General features: G+C 27.1%; 2 protein-coding genes across 5 annotated transcripts; one reads left to right on the top strand and one right to left on the bottom strand.

Annotated features, from left to right (window-relative positions):
* Positions 1-2,536: 2,536 nt before the first annotated feature.
* On the bottom strand, positions 2,537-8,606 carry LOC112692573 (protein angel homolog 2-like). 4 transcript variants are annotated; one of them, XM_025567288.1, is made up of 9 exons: positions 8,465-8,606; positions 8,339-8,418; positions 8,116-8,279; positions 3,817-3,883; positions 3,425-3,731; positions 3,077-3,368; positions 2,942-2,997; positions 2,776-2,886; positions 2,537-2,700 (listed from the first exon to the last, which is right to left on the bottom strand). In XM_025567288.1, the coding sequence occupies exons 1-9, from the start codon at positions 8,581-8,583 to the stop codon at positions 2,562-2,564; spliced, it is 1,335 nt and encodes a 444-aa protein (XP_025423073.1). In that variant the 5' UTR covers positions 8,584-8,606; the 3' UTR covers positions 2,537-2,561. The 4 variants fall into 4 exon arrangements, with proteins under 4 accessions (XP_025423073.1, XP_025423074.1, XP_025423075.1 ...); XM_025567289.1 differs by having other exon boundaries at positions 8,339-8,415; XM_025567290.1 differs by having other exon boundaries at positions 8,469-8,606.
* A 4,614-nt stretch (positions 8,607-13,220) lies between these two features.
* On the top strand, positions 13,221-19,496 carry LOC112692560 (segment polarity protein dishevelled homolog DVL-3). Its single transcript, XM_025567273.1, has 12 exons — positions 13,221-13,985; positions 14,776-14,845; positions 14,929-15,020; positions 15,283-15,599; positions 15,822-16,071; positions 16,137-16,265; positions 16,530-16,657; positions 16,716-16,802; positions 16,897-17,052; positions 17,111-17,281; positions 17,364-17,537; positions 19,074-19,496. The coding sequence occupies exons 1-12, from the start codon at positions 13,825-13,827 to the stop codon at positions 19,316-19,318; spliced, it is 1,980 nt and encodes a 659-aa protein (XP_025423058.1). The 5' UTR covers positions 13,221-13,824; the 3' UTR covers positions 19,319-19,496.
* The last annotated feature ends 1,427 nt before the right edge of the window (positions 19,497-20,923 follow it).

The raw sequence follows: 20,923 nt of genomic DNA, 5'->3' as shown, positions 1-20,923 counted from the left end.
ATTTTTTGTTTATTATAGGATTGATAGACTTTGAAAGCTTGTTGTAGATTCGTTGAGTTGTGGGACTTCCTAACTTGGCTTTTTATTTAATTTTACTCTGACGTGAGGTACCTATCTAACTTTCAATATCTAAAGTGAAATATTATTGTAAAATTTTAGCTGTGTGCATAGACCTCATGTATAGTAAGAGTAGGGTAGCGGCGTAGGCTAAAAATAACTTCTATGCTTTGTGAAGCGTTTTTTTGAATTTTAATTATCTCAATAAAATCGTGTTTAAATATGAATGCGTACAATTTCAAAGTTTCTTAACAGTTACATTTCCCAGGCTATCTCCCAATATGCGGTTGACCAATGTCTTGTGTTCTACCTATAGCTAGGAATCTCGTATCATTATTACAGTTCATTCAGATTCCTGGCTTGGATATAGAGGCATATCTAAACAAATCATGTACATGAAATTCTTATACCAAAAATATGTGGTACGAATGAATACTTATTAGAGAGATAATTAACGTTTTTTTAAACAAAAAATTACATTGGCTTCTTCTCGTGGTGGTTATAAGGGAGGGAGCAATAGGTGGAGCACCCCCTCCTTGGGTTTGGTTTTATTCATTTAGTATATCGCTGGTCCAACAATACCTATCTGCAAATTTTATATAATTATTATAAGATAAATTTTATAAGTCTATACATTTATATCTTTCTTTTAATATATTAATGTATATTTTATATTACATGTGTGTACATATGTAAAATGCTATGAGGTGTAGGGTTAGCTTTATTTTCTCCATTCCTTGAACATCATGTATAACCACCACTGGCTCCTTTAATTATGAAATTTTTTTGTTTGTTCATTTAGTTACGATTTAACACACCATTAAAGTACACAAAAACACACAAACAATTATATGTTGACTGCAATTGAGTACACAAATGTCAATAATGATAAAATTATCTAAATTATATGATAAAATTTAAAAAATACATAATACAAGAATTATTTTAGACCTTATTCATCAAATTAATATTTAGTCGTTCTACCAATTTGCAATTGTGATGTAGGTATCATATGTATGTATGTTATACATAGAAATACATTTGTTTTTAATAGAAAACTATACTTAATACTTATATAATTACATACTGTCTCATTGTCAGGGCCGACCTTAGGATTTGCAAAGTCCAAGGCGAAAATACTTTTAAAACCTTTTAGGTATATATTTATATCTATGATCTATCTATAAACATATAATGATAAATACATTTTTTTTTTTATTACTTATATTATATAATTCATTAATCATCACTTATTGATATTTATACAAAATTTAATGTGCACTTCTACTTTTTTCAGAATTAATATCGTCATTATCGCTCAATTGGAGATTCGCATTTATTTGACTTTCAATTTAACTATCGGCTATAGCAGTGGTCGACAACCTTTTTAGACTCTCGGGCCATATTTACAAATTAAAAAAAGTTGGCGGGCCAAACAAAAATGAAAATATTTTATTCTTAAATTATTTATTATGTAAAAATACTAAAAATGCTTCCATTTCCACATTGAAATTACTTGTGCCTGCTCAAAGAACATGGTGGAGATGATCATCAGTTATACGTGATCAGTATTGGTTTTAAATTTTTTTCATGTGAGAAAAGGCCTGTCCACATACGTAAGTGGATCACAACATACCTACTGAAGTATTTTACAGTTACATTTTTAATTTTTGAAAATGAATAAGGAAGTTCAGCGAAAAAAAGTAAAGGCGATGTTTTGAATCAGTTTTTTAGGATATCTTGTGACTGAAAATCTGTTATTTCCTCAACCGGCATATCGTCAACATCAATATTAAACGGTTTGATTAGTAATTAAAACTATTGTAAATTTAGTTTGAAATCTTAAAATCGATTACTAAATTCCTGTTGAAGTATCGAAATAACTTCAACAAATTTAACTGTTGATAATGGAAATTTTGATGATTCAAAAAGATTTTTACAATTTGGAAAATGTGTTAGTTCGTTTTTTTTAATGCGAGACCGTAATAGTTTAAACTTTATTTCAAAAGATTTAATATGAGAAAACATATCAAGAATAAATTGATTTTTACCTTGTAGTTTTATGTTGATTTAATTTATATACTTTGAGACATCAACACAAAAAAACAGTTCAGAAATCCAAATTTGATTTTCAAGCATAGAAGCGTCTTCCTTCTTTTTAAATAAATTCTGCATCTGTAAATAGTTTTCCCTCATTTGCAATTAACATACTTACATTCACACTAGCAGAAATAATGACTTTATTTTGAATACCTAGTTACTTTTGAAAAAATTGTTTTTTTTTTCTATTAGTGCTTTTTAACTTCAATTTCCCTTAACTATCCGCATAAGGTGTCATATTTAACTTCAGGTTAGGTTAGTTTTTTAATTTTTCAAGTTATTTAAGAAATAATTTAAACACATTAACCTTATTTGTAGAATTTTAATAGATTATAATAATCTACTTTATAATCAGTGGTAAAATTTAAAAAAAAACAAATTAAACACAAAAGATATTTTATTTGTTAGTCAATTAAATAGTTAAATATAGCAAACAGAGGCATGTGATCTGATGGACATACTCTGTTTGGCATTGCTGGTATTCGTTGGCATTCAGCAATGTTGGGAAGTTTCATATAAGTTCTTAAATTTATATCTGTGTTTCTAAAATTGGATGTAAATTGTAAGTATTAAATTAATTAATATAAATACTTGTTCATTTATAAAAAAAAATCTTACGTATAAAATATATAATCAACAATAGTCCAGCGGTCATGATAAGTAGAACAACTTGTATTGTTGTAAACCGAAGAAAATTTAAAGTTGTGGTATATGTTTCCAGTCCCACATCTAAAAATGTATTTGAATAATAAAAAATATAAACAAATATAAACATTTAACATACTTAAAATCTGATGACTGAGTTGGTACTTGATTGTTTTTTCTTTCACTATGATATAGCTGGAATTAACCAAATATATACATGATTTACACGGAATTTTAAATGAATTGTATTATAATTTTATAGTTTTGAAATTACCTCTGAATAAAGACTGTCATTTGTTTGACGTTTATGATTATTTGTTTTTCTTAAATCTAAAATATTCGCATGTTGGCTATTTTCAGTTATACCTAAACTTTTTGGAATAAGTTCATTTCCCATGCTAGGTCTAGTGCTTTGATAATTTAAAGACCAAAGCGTTGGTCTTTGTAAATTACTGTAGTATAACGTGCCATTGATTAAAAAATCATAAACAGCAGTATTAGGTTCCAAATTAAAATCACCAGTCAATATGATTGGATAATAAACAGGAACATTAGTATCATCAACTCTAGTAATATTATAAAACAGTAATAAAAAAACATAAACCTGGAAAACTTGAATTACTTTTTTTCTCCTTTATAAGAAACACGTTCAATTTCGGCAAGTAGTAAATGTACTTGAGCTAACTTAACATCATGTCTTTTTTTGTTGTATAAAATGTGTGTAGTTGAAACAACAAAACTAGCTTCATCATTATGTCGTGGAGACAATCTCAATACAATACCAACATTATGACGATCTAATATATTCACTCCGGGTTGGTTATATTCTACAGTGACCTTTTCTTTAAGGATAAACTTATTATTTCTATAATAAATTGCACAACCATCACAATGATCATGAGTTCGTTTTTTATACACTCCATTATAACCTAAAATAAAATAATAAAATGTAAAACAACTACAACATATAAGTACAATGATTTTTTATATAAATGTGAGAGTTAAATAATTTACCTAAATTTGATAAATTGTAAGAAAACCAATTCAAATGAGATTCTTGAACTTCTTGAAAACAAATTATCTACAAACAATAAAAATTTAGATGTATCACATGATATAATATTAAATAATTGCAATAAAATACTTAAATTACCGTTATTTTATAACTAAATAATATTTCTATTACAAGTAAAAATATAGTAAAACTAGTCTATTTAATATTATAAGCTTCTAATTTATAATAAAAATTCAAAGGAACCAAATTTGAATTTGAACAAATAAGCATAAATAATATATATTATAAGGCAATCATCAAACTAATATTTTTTTAAAAAAAAGGACAAGACAAAATGTGATAATTATAAAGGTATATCGTTTTTAAGCATTATGTACAAGGTTTTTCAAAAATATTACTGAATCACGTTGTTCTGTATACAGAGAACTGCTTAGGTAACTAATGTAACAATGTAGCTTCTAGAAAGTTAATAGAAAGCTTTACAACATGTTGAAACTACCATCCGTAGTAAGTTTTATTAAGGGTCAAATGATACAGTAGATACAATAGATTACATAATGAGGAGAGGGGAAAACAAAATAGTGAGAGCAACATTAAAATTGAAAACACAAGGTAAACAACCTAAAGGAAGATCTAGGAAAAGATGAATGGACATGGTTGAAGAAGATTTTAGGAGTTGAAAATTGGAAAGAAGCAATCTAAGATAAAGATAGATGGTGAAATGTAGTAATGGCGTTAAAAACTTTTAGAGAGTAAACACGCCAGAAGAATAATAAATACTATATTATATATATAAATTATGAACATAAAGTTAAAATATTTTATTGAAACTCAAATTATTTATTGTGTTATTATTTAAATGTAAGATCAGAATGTTATAAAGAATATCTTTAATAAAATATATTTTATACAAATTAATTATGAATGTGAATAATAAAATAGAGTGTAATAAATGATAAATTATATTACACATAATAATTTTTTCTAATAAAATATATATTTTAATGTGTTTCAGGCTGAGAATCTTAACAAAAAATTATATTTTTTATGGTATTGATGAACCTTATTTCTGAATGAATTAATTTTACTTTTGACAATTTTTATACATTTTTAAATTAAAATATATAATATAGTTATGTTTTCATAAAATATAATTTTTACCAATAAAATAAATGCGAAAGTAATTCTATCTATCTTTCAATCTGTCTGTCTTTTACATCTAAACCACTAAATCTATTTCAATGAAATTTTAAACAAAAATAAATTGGATTTTGGATAATACAATACATTGGTGAAGGATATAGGCTACCTTTTATCAAAAAAAAAAAAAAAAGGAAAGTAAAGCATCAGTATTACATCATAAGTCGCTAATTGAATAGGCAGTTTTTGTAGTTTTGTTGTTGCTATAATGACATGAAAATAAAAAATAATTTAAATAATCAAAGATTTTTTTGTTTTCTTTTTGTTCTTCGGTAAAATATAGCAGTTTTTCTAATTCTTGTGGTTTTTTTTATTGTATTTTGCATATTTTTTATTTTAATATAACTCACTCGCAAATCTAATTTACAGTATGTAGTTCTACCAAAGCTCACACTGTAAAATAAGCTAGAAGACAAGAATCTTTAAATCAAACTCAAGCCCATTTCACTTTAGATGCGTCATAAAAATTAAAAAACTACTTATAGTGTAGATCAAATTCAAGCATATCAGTATTTAAATGCTTAATATTACACATGTCTTAGAATTACAGAGATTTTAATTTATTATTTAACTTTGTAGTTTATAAAAGTATGTTAAAATAAGATATTTACAATAAATTACAGCAGTTTATAGTTAGTTTGTATTTATATTATTTGCAAAATTAGTCTTTAATTAATATAACTATATGTAGCATGTTCAAGTGTAAGGAATACTTCTAGTGCCATTATTTTAGCCCAATAAAATTGTATCTAAAGATATTTTTCAATTAGGTGAATAAGAAAAACTAAAAAAAAAAAAAGAATAAATAAAAAATAACAAAAGAACAAAACAAAAATAATTAAGTCTACATTTTTATTTAAAAAATTAGTTATATTAAAAAGACCTAATACAATTTATTTCAAAACTGTAAATGGGTGAAGCTAAGTAATTCATCTAGTACTACATAGGTATTTACTATATTTTTTTGAAAAATTATATGTAAATTATATATTCTCAAATAATTTATAAAGAATTGTTTTAATAATTAATTAATAGTAAACATTAATCAAATGTATGATAATTGTAAAAGTAAATTAGTTACAACTAAAAGATCAATAAAAATGAATTGGCAGCAGTGACCACAGTGTATATAATTAATACACAATTAATTCAAGTATTGGTTTATTCATAAACAGATTTCCTTGTATAATTATGCTTTGTTGACAGTAGCATGGCCAAGAGGGGGAGGTTGAGGGTACTGCACCCCTCCAGAAATGTTAAGAAAATTATATTATAGATCTATGAAAATTGCTAAAAAAGTAAAAATGTTTAAACATTCTAGTATTAACACTTTACAGCTATCTATCTGTAGTAGTAGGTATTTTATGCATATAATATTGTGCTATAATTATGTGTATAATTCTGAATCGTGAATTCAACTTCAGAGTTAAGATTTTTCAAACTCATATAATTATCTATTAAAAGAGACACTGAAACTTCAGACGATCGAATATTTAATACATTTGTTAACAGCCGAAAGATTCAAAAGTTAAAATTGTCATTTAAATTGTTGGTCATTTAATAATAAAATTAATTAAAAATGTTAAAAAGTAATTAAAGAAGTATTGTTAATTATTTTTATTCATCATATTATATTCATGTTTATTAAATAGGGGTTTGTTTTATTATATAAAATGTTGGTCTATTATTTTATGTCCTATAAAAAAAAAAAAATTAATTTCTATTTTTTTTTTTTAATATGTAATATGTGTAAAATAACTATAGTATAAATTTATTCTATAAAATACAAAAACTAAAGTATTTAAAGTATGTAAGAGTATTATTAAATCAATATATGTTAAGGATTATTGGAACTAAAATCTAAAATATAACTTTGGCATCCACATGTTAAAATTATAGAAGAACCTATCTAAACCACTACTGTATAAAAATTGATCAACCCCCCAAAGAAAAATCTTAGCTACACCACTGTGTTGATAATCAATAGTGTGGATTCATATGCATTTGCATATTTATTTTGGTTGGTCATGTAATATGTTAAGTTAGTACAAAATTTGTTTTATGACATAACAATTTAAACAATTAAACTTTTTTAGTGCAGAGATTTGCATATTTCAATGTATTTTTGTTTTAGATATCTTTGAAATATTTACTAGGTATTGTAATGTAAGGAGTAAATTAATTTATGAACAATTTAGAAAAGTATTATTAAAATTGAACGCTACAATATACTTACTAAAATATTAATTATTTTAATTAGTGAAGGTGAATTAATTCAAACTAGCGAAGATTTATTTCCAAATTATATGATATTTTTTAAATACACACCTTATTTTGTAGATGTGGAAGTAATTTACAAAATATAAAAATTTGTAGACTGTTAAACACCAATATATTATTTTGAAAATATAGCAATTATGATTATCATACTACGAAATTTAAATTTAGGTAAGAACATTTTTTTTTAAGGATACCTTTTTGATATTAATTTCTTTTTTTTTTTTTATAGATTAAAACTATTTACAAAATAATATCGGTAAATAAATTTCTTAAAAAGAAGTAGAAAGAAAAGTCTTTATAGTAGGGTTCCATAATTTTAAATGTACAGTTTTTTTTTATTGGCTTATTTATAAGTGCATATTTTTATTTTTTTTCATGCACATTTAATATTTTTTAGCACATATTTGGTTGGTTTTTAATGCATATAAAATCTCACTCTAATTATCAAAAAAAAACAGCAAATTAAATACTTACAAAGATTTAAAAAAAGTAAGTAGTAAGTATATTGATTGCCTAAAAATTAGATAGCTGGAAAAACAATTATAAAATCAAAAAATTTCTTGATTTGGTCTAAACCAGTGCCATGATTAGCAGGCAGGCAATTTAGGTAAATGTCTAAGCTGATCGAACCTATATAATATTATCAACTTTTATGTTCTATTAGCAATTTAAATTACAAGAAAACTATGGAGAAATAATAAAATAATAATATGTTTTTTGATTAACAGAATTTTAAGTAAGTCTTTTTTATTAACCAAAGTTAAAAAAATATAAAATATACCCTTAAAAATTATAATTAATCAAAATGAATAACTTACATCAGCATTTATTTCTTTTATTTCATTTAACAAAAGGTTTTTCCGAAAATCCCAATTCAATACTTTTACATTTGACCAATCATATAAAAAAGCATTTTTTTCTAATAAATCTTGAGCTAATACATTATATGATAACACACTAAAATCAAATAACTTATTTTTTGCTGAAAAATAAAAATTTGTCAGTTGGAATTGGATTTATCAATTCATTTTAATAACTTACCATCATTTTTTACATGAACGAAAGGTCTAATATAATTCATGTAATTCTTTAGATTGAAGTTTGAATAATAACCATTTCTTCTGAAATATGAGTAATTAGATGAAAGTTTTTTAAAATATTTAACACTTACTGCATGACTGTTGTGGATGGCCGCCAGAGAAAACTAGTGATTGGATATAAATTATCCAATAGACATAATTTATTAAATATTTTGGTAAGATACATAAAAATAACAGAAGTGTCATGAAGCACTAATAAATATTATATATATATATATATATATATATATATATATATATATATATATATATATTTAATGTATGTATATAAATTCAGTCAAGTCACTTTAAACAGGGATTTATGAGCACGATGTAAAAAGAATGCTATAAATATACTTAATAATAGGCAAAACTTAAAAATATATTTGTGGCAAAATAGAGGATAAAATGTATTGATCCAGTATTTATTTATTTGGCATTCGCTGCTCACCACTTCTCAATTAGTTAAGCAAATAGCAATTTCATTTAGTAGAAAAATGAAGTATGCATTATCGCAAAGCGACGTCGTATTATTAAGTAATTAATACTCTTTGACTGTATCTTCGGTTAAAGATAAGGTAATCTTATCTTTAATCGTGATTGTATCACTAAACAACTATGATAGGTACTATCATCATCTACATAAAATATTTATATAATCTGTGATAAAACTAATAATAGAAACTGATAAGCTTAACGAGAGTCACCGACTGAATTATATTCCTCTGTGGACTGACGATTAAACCATAGTCAGGGGCGTATTTAGAAATGTCTTATGGAGGAGGGGGGCACAAACAAAAAGTTTAAAGTATACATAGTTATAACTTTTCCATCCAAAAAAACTGTCGTTATTTATAACCAAATAATCAAAATACAAGTGTTTAATAGAAACAACATTTTATTACACAAATTTATAACAATACATATTTTTAAATATAATTTTTGTAATTACAATAACTGAAGACGTCTAGGGTGTTTATTAGCATATGCATCAACTACTTCTTCAGGTTTTATAATTATTTCAGGGTGTATATTAAGCAATGCTAATCTGTTTAATCGATGGTACCTATCATACAGTGGCGTATTTACTGGGTGGATATGGGGGATAGATCGCCCCCTTGATCTTTTTTTTTTTTTATATAGGTAGTTAAGTTGTCTCATTTTCTGTATTTCTCAAATATGATATTACTTTCAAGTATATCTGCTTTCTAAATGTTCTAGTCGTGGTTATTGTACCGTCCTGATATACTAATCGCCATGATAAAATAAATTTATTTTATCATGATAATCGCTACTAATCGTTGGCGGTATATGCGACTATCGGGCAACAACAATATATTCCTATATAATATATGGTGTACTGTATTTTGTTTCTGCGAATTATTTTTCATGCAAGTGTGCTTATAATAAACCTGATAAGCAGTTGCTAAATAAAACAAAATGGCTATGATGACCATGGAATTACCTAGGGCTGGTTTGTTTTTAGAAAATTTGTTACTAGTTTATTATAACATGATACGGTCGTCAACTACCAATTTAAGACCTTATGGGTGTGTTATTAATTATTATATATTTTATCTCCCCTCCTAGCAAAATTCCTAAATACGCCACTGCTATCATATTATCATTATATATTGATATTCCAGCATTTCACCGTGTGCCCGTGAGTGAAAAATAAGAGGGCCTACAATAATAAAGTACAAAATACGGTGAATGGAGGGGGGGAACGGGCCCCATGGGCCCATCCCTTAAATACGTCCTTGACCATAGACATATAAAAGATCTTTAATATATCTATGGATTAAACGGTTATTGTTTATGCAATGGGGTATTTTCCAATTTTTCTAGGGGAAAATGGGTTAATTTTTTTTTAAAAAAAGGGATTGTATAATATTATGAAAAATACAAACAAGGTATATAATCATATATGGTTTTTTTATATTATAATTATCATATTTTTATTATAAATACAAATTAAGAGTTATTTATATCCACCAGTGACGTAACAAAAAAATATGGACCCCTCTCCAAAAATAAAAAATGGGCTCCTAAATAATGTTTAGGTAGGTATATTAGTTTAAAAACATTAATCTGATATAGGTAAATTACTTATTTTAATTACAATTTTGTTATAATATGATAAAAATAACAATATTTATTTATTATTACCATTGGTTATATATAATACTATAGTATATATACATACTATAGATTGCTCACTGGCCGGTTTTCGATGGCATGAAAAAAAAATTCTGATAGAGGGCGATTTAAAACTAATAATAATAAAATTTTATACAATTTTGGCCGTTGTATCGTAAAGATAGTAGAGACGGATGTGTATCGATCAGTATATTATACGGGCACCGTGCACGAAAAATTATCAAATTTTGTTTAATTTGTTGAGATTATTTTGTTCGGTGGTTTACAAGCCCGGGTTAAGAAGGGCAGAGGGGGCCATGGCCCCGGGCCCACAATGGATATCAAACAATAGTAGGTCCCATGGTGGATAGTAGGTTTTTTATTCGTTTTTTTAACTCTTTTTTTGGCTTGTATAAAAAACAAGCATAAAAAAGTATATAGTTTGATCGTTTTGTGTTCAGAGAGTAATGTTTTAGAGGCAATTAATACCGATGATATGATTAGAGGATTTGCTTCTCAAAAAGAAAGAAAAAAATTGTTTATATAAATAACATTTTTATTTTTTGTATTAAAAAAAGCAAAAAAGAAATTTATAAATTAGAATATAATTCTTTTTTGTCTCTGAAATATATTTATGTGTGAGTCATTCATATTTTGATTATGGTTATGGGCCCCTAAAACTGTTTGGTCCCGGGCCCCAATTTATCATAATTCGGTTTAACACGGAAGTTTGAATATACAAGAATATACTAGACAGTCGAAAAAATTCACATTATATTTTTTATTTTGAGAAAATTATTTATTATAATATCATTTTGAATCTCATAAGGACATTTTAATGTCTTTAAGATTCCCCAGGGCAGGTTAGTTACATAAAATAATAAAACTCTTAATATTCGGCGATACTCGTTAACTGACGATGTTATTGTTACATTATGATGAACTGATAAACGTGCTATACTGTTGACATAGTGCGGATCAAAGTGGATGTATGTCCACCTTGGTGTGGATAATTTATTTAATCTCAATACATAGTATTTTATTTTTGTGATAAACTTATCCTGCCAATGTTGCATAGTTGTCTATTAACGCTTTGCATTTCTGTGATAATACATAGTTGTAGAAAAGTAAATGATCTACGATCACGACACTGTAGGGCAGCGTTTCTTAAACTGTGTTCCGCGGAACCATAGGGTTCCGCGAAGCGTAAGTAATTTTTTAAAAAAATTACTTTAAAATTTTCAGTTAAAGATTAGTAATGGTGAAAAACTGTTTGCATTATAGAAAAAAAATCTTTGTATATTAAATAACAATGTATAAGCCATATGGCATGGGCGTCACTAAAGTCCAAATTTTGGGGTAACAAAGTTTATTTTTAAAAAGTTAAAAAATAAATTTTTAAAGGTTTAACATGATAACTGACTTACTTCACTGGCTAACTCTTCTTCATAAATCTTGGTATAACGTATAGTGTATACACTGCCTTATTGTCTGTATTGAATTTATCTCAAAATATATTTTGGATACAATCATAATCATAAATATGGTCTATGCTCGTACACACTTGAATAATAAACTTCGAATATATTTTTAAAATCTATAACTTTTTTGAGGTAGCGAAAAGATACCTTTGCTACCCCACAAAAATTTCTGGGGTAGCAAAGATACCTCTCGATACCCATTAGTGACGCCTATGCCATATGGAATAGTCTAAATTTATATTTAGTCTAATTAAAGTAATTATTATTAAAGTATTATAATATATGTATACAATTATTATTATTTTAATTTTTAATTTTGACATATTTTTTGAATTAAATACCTTTAACATAATATTATTATATGATTATAATTAATTTACAAATAATTTTGAAAAAAAGCTAAAAAGCTAAAAAAAAAAAATAGGGGTTCCACGATAAATGTGGACATCAAAAAGGGTTCCATGGATAAAAATGTTTAAGAAACGATGCTGTAGGGAGTTCAAGACAAATTTCAAGTAATCCACAAAGTGATATATGTATATGACACATCGGTCGAATAATTACACACTGACGAGGTACTGTCTCAGGTTGCCAGTCTAACTAAGTATGTCTAACTATATAAATCAGTCATTACTACATTACTTTATAATAACAAGCTCCAATAAAACAATAATTACTGGTTCAAGTTGGGAAGCTAGTACAATAGGACAGTAAATTACGGTCGTAAATCATATCCGCGGACTTCATCGTGCAGGAACGGTCGCCGTGGCCGTATATCGTCAAGACACCCAGTGCAAACGGCGAATACCTACATAAATCGTATTGTACAGCGCGTATCCGTTACCGGGTCCAAACCAGAGTTTGTATGACGGGAGATCACGTTCATGCGTCGTGTTATAGTCGGTATTGTATTGAAACGACGAATTGTCATGCGAGATAAAGAGAGAGGGTGTGAGAGAGAGAGGGAGAGAGAGAGAGAGAGAGTGAGAGAGAGTGAGAGAGAGAAAGAACGCACGTTGAGGAATCCCAACGAGCGATCGTATGAATTCCGATAGTAAGATACGCGGAAATACGGCAGCAGATCACCGGAGCTGTTGCTGCCCCGGATAACAGGTAACGAGTCACAGTGGTACAATAACAAACCACGTACCCCCACCGCGGTGGACCGTATTACGACGTGTATATTATCAGTTCGAAGACCCAACATGGCGGCGTGATCTCAACGATTGCTCTCGGCTAATCATTTTGGCCTATCGGTACGTATCGGTGCCTGTACTGGTGCGCACGAACGGTAAGCAGTATCGTGTACCCGGGGAACAGCAGCAGCTGGCGGGACGACGACGCCGACTACTACTACGGCGGCCGCCTTGGTGGTGGTGTGGAAGGCGGTAGTAGGGGAAACGCGCGGGGCCTGTGCATTATTAAAGATTATTTATGTGTCGTTCCCGTCCGTCATACGTGTGCGTGCGTGCGCGTGTTTTGCTGGTTGCTCTGTGCTGAGTCGAGGGACAACAATAACACTACCATCTCGTCCTCCGCCCGAGTGCGAATCATCACCGTACCGTGTTTTCGTCGTGCGACAGTTTGTTCTTTCTCGGCCCCGTCCGCTACGCAGATGGATGACGAGAAACGATCTGTTCGTTAGCGTTTTGTGGTGGAGCGCGATGATGCCGCGGACTGAACACGACAACGATCGCGGTTGATCTGCGTATTATTGCGCCATAGCTGCTATAATTGTGCTTTAAGTGATAACGTTTCGTGTTGTGTCCTGTTCTTTTTTGTGTGATCATTTTTTTATGCAACACGAGTCGCATCGACAGCCGAGGTGATGGAGGAGACCAAAGTGATCTATCATATCGATGACGAGGACACGCCGTATTTGGTCAAACTGCCGATTGCGGCCGACAAAGTCACGCTGGCTGATTTTAAGAACGTCCTCAATCGGCCCAACTATAAGTTCTTCTTTAAGTCCATGGACGACGACTTTGGGTTAGTGATAAGAGCCATGGTTTTGTTTGTCTATTGACGAAATAGTACTTTTACTGCTGTTGATGCCCGTTGATTAACTACCGACTATGGTTACCCCCCTCCATATTGGTTTGATTGCTAAATAAACTCTTGGTCTTGGAAAATTTTTAAAAACTAGACCACACCTTTTGCAGATCCTTAACCATAATTGTCTGTCGTTTTGGTAAAAAAATTAAAATATAAACAGCATACCAAGGATACTGTATTGATGTTACACATGTTTTTGAAATATATTCAGCCAAAATCAATTCAATAACAATATTCAGACTGATAAATTATTCCAGTTGTTGAGTTTAATTTGGGAAGGAGTTTTTCTGAAATAGTTTTTAAAAAATTTTGTTATACAAGAACATGGAATATATTATTAATATTTTGAGCATTTTTATACTATTTGTTCTTAAGTTAGTTTATCTTAATTTTTATTAAATATTTTTTTGATAACAATTTATATTAACATTGGTATAATTTGTTTACGACTGATAAATCTTGTCTGTATTTGTTATTAATTTATACTTTTTGTATTATTTGTATTAAATTAGTAATTAAATACCTGCAAGGTTTAATTATAATAAGAAAAATATTAAATGATAATAACACTTACTAAGCATTTACTGAATTGCTGTTTTGAATATTTAAAATATAATCATATCGATTATTTTATAGACTGAAGATAAACCATTCAAATTATTATTATTACTTAGTTATATCTTTTCTATTATGTTGTATAATATTTTATTACTTTTTATTTTAGAGTGGTCAAGGAAGAAATTGTTGAAGATGATTCTCCATTACCATGTTTTAACGGTCGTGTAGTTTCATGGGTAAGCTAAATTATTATAATTCATGTATAAACCTATATAAGTTTTTAGGGCACAAAAAATAATTTTTTTTTGTTAAATTATAGTTAGTTGCTGCCGAAGGAAGTAATATTTCTGATGGTACTTCTCAAGGTACTGATTCTGGTCATCATACGCATAGGACACAAGCTGATAATCAGTTAGTATTAAACCATTAAATAAACTTAGAAATATATATATACTAATAATATTATTGTTTTTAATATTTGAACATATTATAAAAAAAGTTATTGACTTCTTTTCTTTTTTCTTTAAACATTTTAATTTTATTTTTATATCTCTGTCAGTAGTTTCTGTAATAGCTGAAAGTACTTTTACTTATCCCAATAGTAATAACATTTTTTAATTAAGTTGTTTAGAATTTAAATTATTATTTCATGATTTTTATTTATAATTATTAGAGCTGGAAAAGCAGCATTATCACGAATACATCAAGATGATATTGGGACATGTACTGATACTGAATCATCAATATCAAGTTCTATACGTCCTGGACATCATCATATGGCTCGGGAAAGTCATCATCGTCTTGCAAATCCAAAGTTTCTGAAATATAATGGTTTGGGTATGAATGGTCATCCCAAACAACATAGACCGTATGGTTCATCTTCAATGTTGAGTTCTGAGTTAGAAACTACAAGTTTTCTAGAATCTGATGAGGATGATGCCTCAAGTCGAATTACTACCACAACTGGACGAGCAACTAATGTTTCAAGTGGTAATTTATAATTTAGTAGTTAAAAATGCATGTCAGTTTTTTCATATTCTTAACATTTTTTAATATATGTTTTTATTAATCTGATAAATTGATTTGAAAAAATCTTAAATTTTGGATGAATAATTAAACAAATTTTAATTCAATTGTTTTAGATAAAAACATTGAGACTTTATCTGGTTTTGAGTGTACTATAAATTATTATTGTTATTATTTTAATTTTAGAATGGCAACGTTTAGCTGGTAGTGGTCGGCGAAGAACTCAACAAAGACGTAAAAGACATCAAAGGCCTGCTGGACCAGGAGGAATGTGTCGTACATCTTCATTTTCATCAGTTACTGATTCCAGTATGTCATTGAATATAATTACTGTGACATTGAACATGGATTCAGTTAATTTTCTGGGAATATCTATTGTTGGACAAAGTAACAATGGTGGAGATGGAGGAATTTATGTAGGATCTATCATGAAAGGGTAATCCATAGTATTGATGACTAAATTTATTCATTTTTTTAATATTTTTATAATTTTAAAATTAGAGGTGCAGTAGCTTTGGATGGTAGAATTGAACCGGGTGATATGATTCTACAAGTTAATGATATAAATTTTGAAAATATGTCGAACGATCAAGCTGTTCGTGTGCTGAGAGATGTAGTGCAAACACCAGGGTTTGTATAAAATAAAATAATATTTTTAACGTAAACATGTTGAATGTTTAATTGTATTTTATTATTAATTTTAAAATTTGTAGATTTTTGTTTTTAACTATTTAAAATATAATTTATACTAACATCAGGTTAAAAAATTTGAAATCTTAATTTAAATTAAGAAAAATAATTTACTATTAATTTATACTTATTTTAATCAAATTCACCTAGACTTATTAATATTTAATGGTATTTTTTTATACATTGTTAATTTTTTTTATCCAGGCCAATTAAATTAGTTGTAGCAAAATGTTGGGATCCAAATCCAAAGTCATATTTTACTATTCCTCGAACTGAACCTGTTCGACCTATTGATCCAGGTGCATGGGTAGCCCATACTGCTGCCATGAGAGGTAATATTAAATGATTATTATAAGATATTTAAATGATATTGTTTTGAATACATTTTAGGCGAAACTTACCCTCTACGACCACCTTCAGTATCAACCGTTACATCCACTAGTTCATCGTTAGTATCTACCATGGCTGAAACAGAAAGTATGTTAATATTTTATTTGGCTTATTTTTTATTTTTAAATATATATTTCTTTTTAAATTACTAAAAAAAATAACATAACTTATTTTTCTACAGTAAATGCTGTTCCAGCTAGTACATTTAAAGACCTTCAGTTGGATGTACGTAATACAGACATGCTTAGTATTGTTCGAGCTATGGCTAGACTAGACTCAGGATTAGAGATCAGGGATAGAATGTGGCTCAAAATTGTTATACCTAATTCTTTTATAGGTTAGTAAAATTTAAAATGATAGTCTTTAAGTGTTTACTAAAAAATATTTAATTTTAGGTGTTGATGTTGTTGAATGGTTGGAGACACATGTTGAAGGTTTCCAAGATCGTAGGGAAGCTAGAAAATATGCTTCACATATGCTCAAAGCTGGTTATATTAAACATACTGTTAATAAAACTACATTTTCAGAACAATGTTATTATGTTTTTGGTGATCTCCTTTCTGCAGGTATATTTTTATGTAATTTATACTATTGATGTTTTATTCTTATTGAATTATCTTTATGTAATAAATGTTATGTATATGATAGGTATGGAGCAAATAAAAATTGAGAGTGATCCAATTGATAATTCAGGAGTTGCTAGCCATGGTGCTTGGGATATGCCATACTCGGGAACATTTAATCCCAATTCTTCGCCAATGCCATTTAATTATCCAGGAGAGCCTCCACGATATTTGTTTGATAAAGATGAAAGTGGTTCAGGTAATTTTTATAGTCATAATAAATTATCAGTAAATAAGTTGAATTTATATTTAAATTATTATGTACTATTTTATAGTTTTACTATTGTGTGGCTACAATATTAAATGTATTTGTGTGTTTATATTATTTTAAATTTCATGTAAATTTGAAGACCTTCTTTTGTAGTTAAAATTTAAGTTAAAACATAAAAAGTTATGGTTTCCTACAATCATACATTCATTTTTTGTGTAAAAGTTGAAATATCGAAAAACAGTCACAGATAAATTATTTTATATATAAAGTGAAACAATGTTTATTTTTATTAATAATTCATGCTCATGATTGTTAATTGTAGTTCTTAAATCACGCAACAAATTCCACGAGGGCAATGTATGGGTGAAACTTAGTGTAGGATTATATTATTATAATGTTCTATTATTATATATGATCTAAATTGAGTTAAGTTGTCCATTAAGTATCTTAAGATTAGAGTGTTAAAACAATTTTTTCTGCTCCATTCACTAAACATTTTGTCATTTTCATCTCAAAATTAATTTGCAAGTAGTAATAGTTCTTCATCTGCTTTATCCTACAAATTATTGCAATGCATAAAAATGTTAATTTTTACTTACTATTAAATATTAACTGTCAAAAAAAAAAAAAAAAAAATTGAATACTATACTACACAGTCATAAACAAGCATAGATTATCAAAATACTTCTATCATGCCTCCACTAATTTTAATGAAAGTGAAGGCATTACTTTTTTTAGAAACCTGAATGGTTACCCATCCAGGAGTTAGATATGTTGTATGTAGTGGAAGAACTTCAACTAGCAATTGTAACTAGTTACTGTATCACATCATGCCTTCCTTCAGTTAGTCATTTGATTTATTTTTACATGTTAGTGGTATTCATTTTTAATTAGACTTATAAATGTTATATTTAATAATTATACATACTTTAGTACTTAAGTTTTTATTTCATAGAAATAAATAATAGAAAATTTAAGAATACTTCATTAGATAAAATATATTTTATTAATTTAAATACAGAAGACATTTTTTACCGTGACAGTGTATTTTACAATTTATCTGTTATTACTACTATCAACTTATGGTCCTGATGAAACACTTTTGGTTTACAATAATTTTCATGAGTTTTTTAATTTTTGATTTTTAAAAAAACAATTATTTAGTTAAATTTTTTTTTTATTTGCTTAGAAATATTTCATGAAAGTAAATCAATATTTGGACAAAGAATAAAATATCAAGATCATGTTTATTTTGTTTTTTCCTGTTAGTATTTAAAATATTTCATATTTAAAATTTTTAAAATCCTATTTCTATGATAACTTTTATACCTATTTCAATTGCATAATACACGTGTTAGATTGGTAAAAGCGCATTAAAATTAATTATCTATTTTAAAATTTTATCTAGTATTATTTATCTTGAAAGCTATTAGTTGAGTATTGCAACTATCTTAATTTAAATAATATTTATTTTAATACATAATTATGTAACAGATGGATATAATATATTTAATTTATTTATAGGTGGTAGTAGATCTGGTTCAGATATTATGAAGCAAAACATGATAGGGTTAGCAATGAGTGATCATAGTGGTGGCACAGCTCAACAGAATCCAGTTGCCGCCCCATCAACTGTGGATAAATCTAGTGGTTCAGAAAAATCTCAAGTGATGGGTCCACCTAATGTACCTACTGATCTGTCAGCTAGTCAACAATCATTCCGAATGGCAATGGGAAATCCTTGTGAATTTTTTGTAGACGTGATGTAAATTGTTTATTAACAAAACAAAACAGTGTAAGTTAAACAGTAAAATAAGGATTTAATATGTACAGTATTCACTAGTTTCAATGTTCTATTCACATTTTTCCTTCTTGTTTACTTAATATTTCATTATTGACGTATGCATTATTTTCCAGTGGAAAATTTATTTCATGTGAAATATATAATATATTGTAATTGGTTATTATTTTATATGTCTAGTTATAATAATTGTTTTATTTTTTTTTATTTTTATTATTTTAAGTTAACTTAGACAATATTTAATGTTAACAAGTTGACAATTTTGTAGAAAAAACTGCAATAGTTTCATGTACTGTGTTTTTAATGATTCAGATCTGTTTCAATGTATTTTATTTTTATTATGTTTATTTTTTTTAACAAAACATAATTCAATTATTCATAAAAATAATCCATAAATGACAATTGGACCGTGTTTTTAAGTACTTTAAAAACATCAATCATTATTTAAATATTAAATGTATTCCAGTAACTGGTTTTAATATTTTTCATTATATTAAGTAAAATAAATTTTTTTCGAGATAGAATATAAATATTTTTATTTTATTATAAATAAATGTAATATTATGTATATAGTTTTTACATAAATTGAATATAAATTATTGCATTTTGCTGATATTTTTTTAATATGACTGACATTTTATGTCTTAAGAAATAGAGAATATAAACAAAAAAAATTGTCATTTATGGAATATAATTTATGTATTAAATTTTTTTCTTTTAATGCACATAAACAAAAATTAAATGGTAAAATAGGTTATAAATTGTAAACCTTATAAAAATTATTGTATTTAATCGGTTTTGTATTTTTATTGGCTGTAATCTCCTTTAAAAGTTCAAAATTTAAGAGAGATACTATATCAACATCTTTTTAAATGAAACAAAAACAATATCTGTTTTGATTACATAGTATTTAAATAATGTTATTCTTTTAAAAATCAATATTTATAAACATCTATATGTTTATAAGTTTTTCTTTAAGTATCATCAACAAATATAAATCATTCTTCTGTTAGTTATCACATATTCTCATTGAAATAAGTTACTTTATAATATTTAAAAAAAATTGAATTTTACACTTAAATCTAATTGCTGTTATTATGGTTTTTATGTATTGTACTGGGTAGAAGCATTGTACAAGCAAGTTCTGCCTGATCGTTGATTAAACGCAAAAAAAAAAAAAGTTTTGTAAACAATATTATAATAACTGTAATAACTCAATTAAATTTGATTAATATAAAATACAAGTTTGGCATAAAAAAAGCTAGTCAATCGTTTACTTTTTGTATTCTTATATATCAAGTAGGTACTTATAAATATTGTAGTACTCATTCAATAGTTTATTTCTTATATTTTTGCCTAAGTACATTTTTAAAACCCTTTTTTTTTTTTTTTATTAGCATTTAAGTTTTTAACACATATTCTACTGTTACAACATAAGACTGTGATATAATAATCCAAACTCAGTTTTTCAATTTGGTTAATCGCTTTATTTTTATGTTTATATAAGTTTTCCAATATGAAGGCATTTTTGTTTTTTGATACAGGGTAAGAATTATCAATGTATACGTTGTGT

Source organism: Sipha flava, unplaced genomic scaffold (genome assembly GCF_003268045.1).
Source record: "Sipha flava isolate LNK unplaced genomic scaffold, YSA_version1 74_pilon_pilon, whole genome shotgun sequence".
NCBI lineage: Eukaryota > Metazoa > Arthropoda > Insecta > Hemiptera > Aphididae > Sipha > Sipha flava.
The sequence above is the reverse complement of the archived record's forward strand: the minus strand, read 5'-3'. Positions and strand labels throughout refer to the sequence as shown.